At 47.6% G+C, this 8,425-nt stretch overlaps 1 protein-coding gene across 4 annotated transcripts; it reads left to right on the top strand.

Moving 5' to 3' along the window:
* The first annotated feature begins 1,613 nt into the window (after nt 1–1,613).
* Nucleotides 1,614–6,741, top strand: LOC117261861 (calcitonin gene-related peptide 1). 4 transcript variants are annotated; one of them, XM_033634414.2, is made up of 5 exons: nt 1,614–1,815; nt 2,680–2,771; nt 3,926–4,060; nt 5,683–5,870; nt 6,121–6,741. In XM_033634414.2, exons 2-4 carry the CDS (start codon nt 2,686–2,688, stop codon nt 5,843–5,845), a joined length of 384 nt encoding a protein of 127 aa, XP_033490305.1. In that variant the 5' UTR covers nt 1,614–1,815; nt 2,680–2,685; the 3' UTR covers nt 5,846–5,870; nt 6,121–6,741. The 4 variants fall into 4 exon arrangements, with proteins under 4 accessions (XP_033490305.1, XP_033490303.1, XP_033490306.1 ...); XM_033634415.2 differs by having other exon boundaries at nt 1,621–1,815; nt 5,686–5,870; XM_033634412.2 differs by lacking the exons at nt 5,683–5,870; nt 6,121–6,741 and adding an exon at nt 4,833–5,388.
* Nucleotides 6,742–8,425: the final 1,684 nt, after the last annotated feature.

Raw genomic sequence — 8,425 nt, 5'->3', positions numbered from 1 at the left:
GACCATCTTCCTGTTGATCCAGGACCATCGTTGTGTTGATCCAGGACCATCGTCGTGTTGATCCAGGACCATCACTGCAGTGTTGATGTCGACATAAACAAATTATAGTTTTAGCATAATATCATGCACATGTCGCCTGTGGGCTGTAGAAATGTACAATAAAGACATTTTCCTGGCCGCTGCTCGGCTCTGACCCGGCGGTGCAGGACACAGAGTTTGGGCTGAAGCTGAATATGAGAACTGAAGTTTGATGTTTAAACAGTTGTTGCTCTCCTGGTCAGTCTGCAGCGGTGCGTCATGCAGCACGGAGGACATGCAGATAGAAAGTAGTGATGGAGGTCGGTGTGTTGAGTCCCAGCGTCTGTCTGTGTGAACTGTGATTTAGCGTCTGACATGGCCGAGCTGCGCGGCTCAATAGCACTAAAAGGCTCATCCTGTCTAATGGGGTTCCTCTATGACGCAGACGCAACCCTCCCTTATCTTACTCTGACATATGATCCACAACACACACACACACACCTACTGTACATCCATTCATTCTGTGCACACACACACACACACACACTGATCAAACACACACTTACTGTACACACACACACACACACACACACACACACACACACACCTGCACCGCCCTGCACACTAATGAAAAGGAAGGGAACTGAGAGGACGCTGCACGACAAACAGTTGTGTAATTGCTTTTGAGAAACGGCTGTTGTCGGAGGCTGTCATCGATCGGCTCTGCCAAGGACCACTGGTTTACTCAGTGTGTGGGCGGAGGCAGTGATCATTACTGGACCCACTGTGGTATCACTTTATTAAGTCAATGTGGTTGGATGTTTGAGTGGAGGTGGGGGAGGGAGGTTGTCATGCTTCATACAGGCGCTGCTGCCACATGATGAAACACATACACACAGTTAAAGCTGCAGACGATGAAGATGCTTCAGAGTCTGAGAGGAGTTCATCAGACAGAGTTGATCCACATGTTTTGGTGCAGGATGTGAAGTGAGCTGATGATTTGTGTTGAATCATCTTGGCCCAGATCAGATGCAGATATCACAGGAGCTGATGGAGAGTTGGGTGGTGCACGCTGAGCTGAGCTGAGGCACGGTGGGCGTAGTGCTGGACTTCTCCAAACAGCGTTATGAATGAAGAGCTCAGGAGTGCGTCACTGTGTAGTATTCATCCCTCCCCAGCAGATGGCCCCGCCTGCCAGGGCTGAGCTGGGAGGGTGGCGGCGGCGCTGGGGGGGGAGGAGGGGGGGCCCCTATCGATTTGGCATTTGAGATATAGCGTGCAATGTAACATTTTTGGAAGGTTCTTAAAATATTTATTGCTGGTGATGCTTCTCCACGGACACCAGTTTGCTTTGCCTCCTATTTAATTAATGACATCAATGCAAATTGGGGGGGGTGGGGGTGATGGGGGGGGGGGGGGGGGGGGGGGGGGGGGTGGTGATGGGGGTGGGTAGCAAATGGTCCAAATGACTGAAGGATTTTGTGAATGGAGCACTTACTGACTGAGCAATGACGTCAGCGCAAAGCCATATCCCTTATTAGTGAGCCAGGGCTGAAGGGAGGCGTCCCATTGGCTCGCCGTAGCATCAGAGCGACGCCATTGGCTGCTGGCGGATAATTAAACACCTACACAGTCAATGCACAAATCCAAGTGGTGGGATATATAGGCTGCTGCGTTGGCGCTGCGTGCAACAGAATCAAGAGTTGCTCTGCAAGTTGGGAGAAAGTCAGCTGATCGAGTTTCACACAGAGATCCATACATTTATTTTATTTTTGTTGCTGGTGATTTTCACTGAAGGTAAGAGACGCCTGTGTGTTTGTGTGTGTGTGTGTGTGTGTGTGTGTGTGTGTGTGTGTGTGGATCAGAGGGGGATGTGGACACTGTGTTCGGCTGTGGTGACGTGATGGTGGTGGTTAATGGGATTGGAGCGTGGCGGCCAGGGTCAGCAGTATCAGCAGCACCGTCTGCTGAGGGTCCGTCTGAGAGCTGAAGGCCAGAGACAGAGACTGAAGTGAACGACAGAGAGTGACAGAGGGGAAGAGGAGATGGACGGAGGAACGGGTGTGTGTATGTGTGTGTGTGTGTGTGTGTGCTGGCAGCTCATTACACTAATGCACTGCTCCCTCAGGGAGTTGGCAGGCTCGGAGTCCCCCCTCCCTCTCTTCCCTTTTCACCCCTCCTCTTCCAGCAAGTGCTACATGCACCGCGCTGTGTCGGACCCCCACCTACCCTCACACACACACACACACACACACACATGCAAACACACACTCCTGCCTGCAGGCATGTCACAGTGAGCGTACGACATGAGAGAACTACCTGTCCTGAGCCGTGGGCTGGATGTTTTGGAGGAGCACAGTAGAGGAGTAGAGGGGGGAGGGAGAGTCTCAGGTTTGAGGGTGTTGAGGTAAAAGCGAGGATGTGCAGCAGGAGACCGGAGACAAACAGCGGCACACTGAGCTGAGCTCAACCTCTCTGAGAAGTGACAGGAAGCTCTGATTCTCTGGCTGTAACTTTGAACAGGATCAGACTCGGCTCCTGTGATTCACACGTATGTTGATGTGTGTAGATGTGTTGTGAACTTGTTGAGCGTGAGTGTGAGCAGTGATGATGGAGGAGTGTCTGATGGAGCTGATGGACACTGTCTTTCTTGCCGTGTAGGGGACCATGGTTATGTTGAAGATCTCTGCTTTCCTCGTTGCCTACGCCCTGGTCATTTGCCAGATGTACTGCTCACAAGCCGCCCCCGCCAGGTGAGACGCTGTACTGTCTACACACCTCACACACCTCACACACCTCACACACTCCCAGCTGACGGGTCGTTTACCTGCTGCCTACCAGACACATGTTGGGAGAGGACGACAAACTGTTAGGATCACAAGCAACCGGTGGGAGAGGAGAGGAGAGGAGAGGAGAGGCAAAAAATGCACCTAAAAAATCTGCAGATATTTTTCACTTCTTTAAAGCTAAATGTTCACAGTGTTTTTCAGTGCTGCTGGAAAAATATCAAGACATGAGATGTTGGTGACGGGGAGAGATGGAGGGTGCAGGTTTGGGTGGAGGTGGAAGGTGGGGGGAGGGGGGGGGGTGTTGGAGTCCTCGCACAACATTTTAGGCATCAAACATTCAATTTATTTCATCCTGGTGATTTCTGTGCATTTTTGTACATTTTTAATTTTGTCAAAATGAAACTTGTGTGCTTCTCATGTTTTTGCAGAGATGCAGACTCACTGACAGACAGTGTGTGACAATATTCATGCACAGAGACTTTACATTTATTTGTTCTGGTTCATCTTAATAATTTATGATGTTGAGTTTCAGCACTTTGTGTGAGCTGATTAGATTCAGGCTCCAGCTGAGACTGACAGGGTTTAAAATGTGTTTTATGAGTAAATAAGATTCAATAAATGTAATTTCCTCATCAGTATCCAAAGTTAGTTCTTCCTCTCTGTAGAATTGAAAAGTGAAGCAGTACAGGAGCGAAGGTGTAATTCACTGAGAGCAGATAAATGACATCTATATATTTATATGAAGCCCCTCCACTCTCTGTTACCATGAAGCTATCGATTTAGTCATAAATCTGAGGCGGCTGAACATCAGCTCTTCTCTCAGATGGGGCACTTTCCGCAGATTGTTTCTCGGTGTTGGCCGGGGGCCCTCCAACTCAGACGTCATCCCTCTCTGAGTTGGTGACGTCCCAGTCAACCCCCCTGACCCCTCCTATCCATCCAGCCTCTCCGCCAGCACCCCACCCTCCACCCCTCCACCCCTCCCCCGCCCCTCCCTTTAACTGCAGGTGATCATTCCAGTGAAGGATTTAATGCTTCATCTCAACGTCTTCTTCCTCCTCTCCCCAATCCCCCCCTGACCCCTGAACCTTCCTCACTCACCCTCCTCTTCACCACAGACCGGGTTTAGAGTCCATGTCAGACCGAGTCACGCTCACGGACTACGAGGCACGAAGGTTACTCAACGCCATCGTCAAGGAGTTTGTGCAGATGACAGCGGAGGAGCTGGAGCAGCAGGCAACTGAAGGAAACAGGTACACAGACGACAAACACGCCACTCCTCTTTATTTAACCCTTTGTTTGACAGAGTGGGTTCCTTTAAAGAACAGGAAGTCAAAGTAAACGGGGCAGCTGGACTCTGTGCAGATACTTAGAGAGCGTATCACACTCTGGTTTCACTTAAACTCCACTGAGGATGCGTCTTCTTAGCGCCCGGCTCGGGTTCAGTCAGCCGTAGAGGTATGTGCTTGTTAGCTGATCAAATGGGAGAAAAACATCAGAGAAAAGACGTTAAGACACAAACAAACCCCTCCTCTCCGTCCTGATCCCGCTCCCGCATGGATGAGTTTGATTTCTGAGCCGATGAGTGTTTCCAGGCTGCCTGCCTGCCTGCCTGCCTGCAGGGCATGTGAACGGTGTGAACACATGAACAGTGTTTGCCTAACAGAACCAACGAGTGTGCATGATGTCAATTATGTGGCGTTGCATGACAGTGGGAAGCGACTGGTTTCTGTTTGTTCTGTGGGTGGAAAAGATGTGACGGAGGGGGCTGACTGGGGTGGGGGGGGGGGGTTGGTGCATGATGGGATGGATGACAGGTTCTTTGAATTGTTGGGGGGGGGCATGATGCTGTAGAGAGGGGGTTTTGTTTTATATACGTGTGATGGCATGAGACTGAGATGCATGAGAGACGAACGCTGTGAGAATGAAAGATAAGACAGAGGACATGAAGAGTGTTGCATGTTTTTCTTGCCATGCCTATGAGCCTGTTCTCTGCATGTGTCTCTGTGTGTCCTCCCCTGACAGCATGGACAGGCCTCTAACCAAGCGCTGCTCCAACCTCAGCACCTGCGTGTTGGGCAAACTGTCTCAGGAGCTGCACAAGTTGCAGACGTTCCCTCGCACAAACGTGGGAGCAGGAACACCCGGCAAGAAGCGCAGTGCGCCTGAGAGCGACAGCTATGCAAGCTACGGCGAGACGTTTGACAGCATCTAACCCCTCCTTCATCCTCCCTCAGCTCCTCTTCCTCCTCCTTATCCCTTCTTGTTTTTGGATTTTGTGCCAGCGCATGTTGATTTGACCTGCTTGATTGAGAAGAATATGACCCTTACTTCCTTCCTCCTGCCTCCTCCTCGTTTGTCAGAGAATGATTTGTCCCTTTAATTTCAGACAATCAGATTTAGTTTTCATCAGGAGCCAGTTCAGACTTCCATCTCTGTGTACTGTGCGTGGAGTCATCAGATGGCGTCTCAAAGCCCCTCAAGTTTAAGCATAAAGCGACATCACTTAGTAGAAACCATTAATAAATGATCCACTCATGCGACACCATGTTTCTTCTTCAATAAACGTATTTTTCTACCAGGAAGCCGTAGCTCATTTTCATTCTTAAGGTTAAACAGTCAGTGGGTACTTCATGTGTGTAGGACTTTAGAGAATCCTTGAAATGATGTGTGAAGCTCTCGTCCTGCTTGAAGGTAAGAAAAATAAATATGTCATCAGACCTCACATGGTTGATGCATATTTCAACCTGTAGTTTTTCTGTGCTGTGACGTTGATCTAAATGATCTGTGTGCAGAGATACTGTGAGGCTGTGTGTCAGTATTGTGTTAATGTCACAGCTGATCTCGCTTTAACCCCTCGTTTGCTCTCCTGAAGCAGCGTTACAGCACAGAAGCGAGCCTGCAACACGGCAACCTGCGTGACTCACCGCCTGGCGGACTTCCTGAGCCGGTCGGGGGGAATGGGCAACAGCAACTTCGTCCCCACCAACGTCGGCGCCAAGGCCTTCGGCAGGCGGAGGAGAAGTGTCCAGATGTGAGGACTTCAAAACCTTCAGGGACACGGTACGTAGGGTTTCTGCTGTGTCTGTTCTTTGACTGTGATTTCTACCTTTTCTTCATCCTCAGTGTTTCATTATGCAGCGCCTGAAGAGTATCATTACATACATGTCATCTTCTAAAACATGAAAATATACTAAAGCATTGTGGACTCATCATGCAGAGATCTATAAAAGGACTAATGATGAACATTAACACCTTTCTTTCTTTCTTTCTTTCTTTCTTTCTCTCTGTCTTTCTTTCTTTCTTTTTCTAGAGGTTGAAACCTGACAAGAAACATCAGAAAAAAAATCCTGAGAACAAAAACCAACAAAAACAGAATCAAGCAGAGAAAGTAAAACAGTGAACTGGCCCTTTATCCACTCCTCCACCTTCTTACGGGAAAGAAACTCCACCGGACCTCTCGTCCACGTCTCCATCCTGTTAGTCCAACTTTTGCTTTTGGCAGAATAAGAGTTAAAAAAGAGAAAAAAAGCACTTTAGTTTCTGTCCATGAACAAATGAACTGATGGTTCCTCTTTTTTATACATGAGTATCATTGGAAAATAAAATGAAAGCTGCAGTGGTTATCACCTGATTTCTTCTCTCCTTTCACCTGGTGCGAGCACATTTCTCCTGAGATCCATACATCCTCCATGTTCCCCCCTCCTCCCGAGGGTTCCCTGAGGGACGCCATTAAAGATCAGCCTACCCAAGGCCCCCCCCACAACGGCTGTTGTCTTGTGCCTTGATGTAGAACAATTTACATGATTGTACAGTTGTGTTTCAAGATGATAAAGAAGACCTGAGCGGGGACGAAGAGAACGAAGACACATTAATATTGTAAACAATATTGTGAAAACAAATTTCAGCAAGATTAAAATGTATTTTAGATACACTCGGGTTTGGGGTACTTGTGTTGTTCTTCTGAAGGTTTTGAAGCTCTTAGCAGTAGGAGGAGGTGTGAGCCGTCACAGCTCATGTTTATACATTCATCGCTGGAATATTGATGTTAATGAGAATATTTCCAGAAACACACACGCCCTGAATATCTGTAGCACACATCTAACAAACATTAAAAGCAGACCCACAGTTGAACACTGTTGGGGTCACTCTGTATGCAGCGACAGTCTGCAGGTGGAAACACATCACTTTGACTGAGCGACTCCACGGCAGCATGATGAGATGAAACAAGAGAAACAAGTGCATGGCTAACAGCTTAATAAAAGGCAGACAAACCTGTAGTCAGACTTGTTCTTCTTCAGCGGAGGGAAACAAACACCACACCTGTGTTTAACCAGACTCAGCGCAGATCACCTCTCACAGTCAGCAGAGGGAGAAGTTACAAATGTTCTGCAGGTCTTATTGTGCAGAGAAATTATTATTCTTTATTTCAGACACAGCTCACAGAAGCAGCTGCTTCATGTATAATCATTAATACTACTCAGTCTCATTCAGGCTGCACGGAACATGTTGTTTTTACAGCAGCACTCCAACAGGTGGCATCGTAATGATCTGAAGAGTCTCACAGGTCGGATTTTAAAAACACGTCTCCTCTGGTGCTGAACGGTCAGCCGCCGCAGCAGATGGTCTGTTTATGGTTTGTGTCTTTGCACAGATGAGACGAGGACACCAGTGATTTGATGATGTTTGTATAGCGTCACTCTTCAGTGCTGTGTGAACACAGTGAGGTGTAAAACACTGACCTGTTGAGCTCTGCTGTTGGTGCATCATGAATGGAAGTCATGGAGCTGTGAGTCATAACAACGACGTGTGGTTTGGATGTGTTTTGATTAATGTCTTTGAAAACATGACACCTAAAAATCACCTTCTGCTGCTGCTGCTGCTGCTGAGACATCCAATAATAACACCTCACAGGCTGTGAGCTCAGGTCTGGACCCACTGCAGATATCCAGGTGTAGACACTGGTTCCCTGTCCACTTCAAAAGTATTGGCAGGTTTACCTCTTTGATTTCGGTTGTTGTAGTTGTTTTGCATCTCTTAGTCATTGTTAGATAAAATAAGAACTGTATTTATGCTATGACTGCGCTCATAAACACACATGATGCTCCCTGATGCACTTTATCAACAGTCATTAAACATTATAGACTGTGACTTATAATGAATTATAAGTGTCTCATGGATGTTTATAAACTAGAAGCTGACTGATGGAGTTTAATTAAGCAATATCTCACGAGAGGGAGTGACGTTGGACTGTATATCGTCACGGCTGTGATTCGGTCACAGAAGACAATCACAGCCGTGACGATATATATTCCAACGTCACTCCCTCCAGTGTGATGTTGCTTTTATACAACAGTTCAACAACAGCTTAAACAGCAATGCTGAGTAAGGAAATGTTAACAAAGGGTGTTGAAATAAATTATTTAAGTATGTTATGTAGCTCTGCGAAAAAAAAAACAAAAAAACAAACAGTTCCCTGGTCTGTTGCCAGGCAACGCAGCACACACGCCAGGAACTCACAAGCTACTTTGTATTTACATTGATCTGCAGCTGTGGAACTTCGTCCAGTTCAAACCTGGATGTTGGCATTCAAACACACCTGGAGGTCTGCACACAAG

Source organism: Epinephelus lanceolatus, chromosome 5 (genome assembly GCF_041903045.1).
Source record: "Epinephelus lanceolatus isolate andai-2023 chromosome 5, ASM4190304v1, whole genome shotgun sequence".
NCBI classification, from domain to species: Eukaryota; Metazoa; Chordata; class Actinopteri; order Perciformes; family Serranidae; genus Epinephelus; species Epinephelus lanceolatus.
Note: the sequence above shows the minus strand (reverse complement) of the source record. Positions and strands in the feature narration are given on the sequence as shown.

Excerpts from the sequence above, each read along its gene's own strand:
- LOC117261861 (XM_033634412.2), top strand. The coding sequence starts at position 2,686 with ATGGTTATGTTGAAGATCTCTGCTTTCCTCGTTGCCTACGCCCTGGTC. Across the intron at positions 2,772-3,925 it reads TCACAAGCCGCCCCCGCCAG|ACCGGGTTTAGAGTCCATGT; the intron begins GTGAGACGCTGT and ends TCTTCACCACAG. Across the intron at positions 4,061-4,832 it reads CAGGCAACTGAAGGAAACAG|CATGGACAGGCCTCTAACCA; the intron begins GTACACAGACGA and ends CTCCCCTGACAG.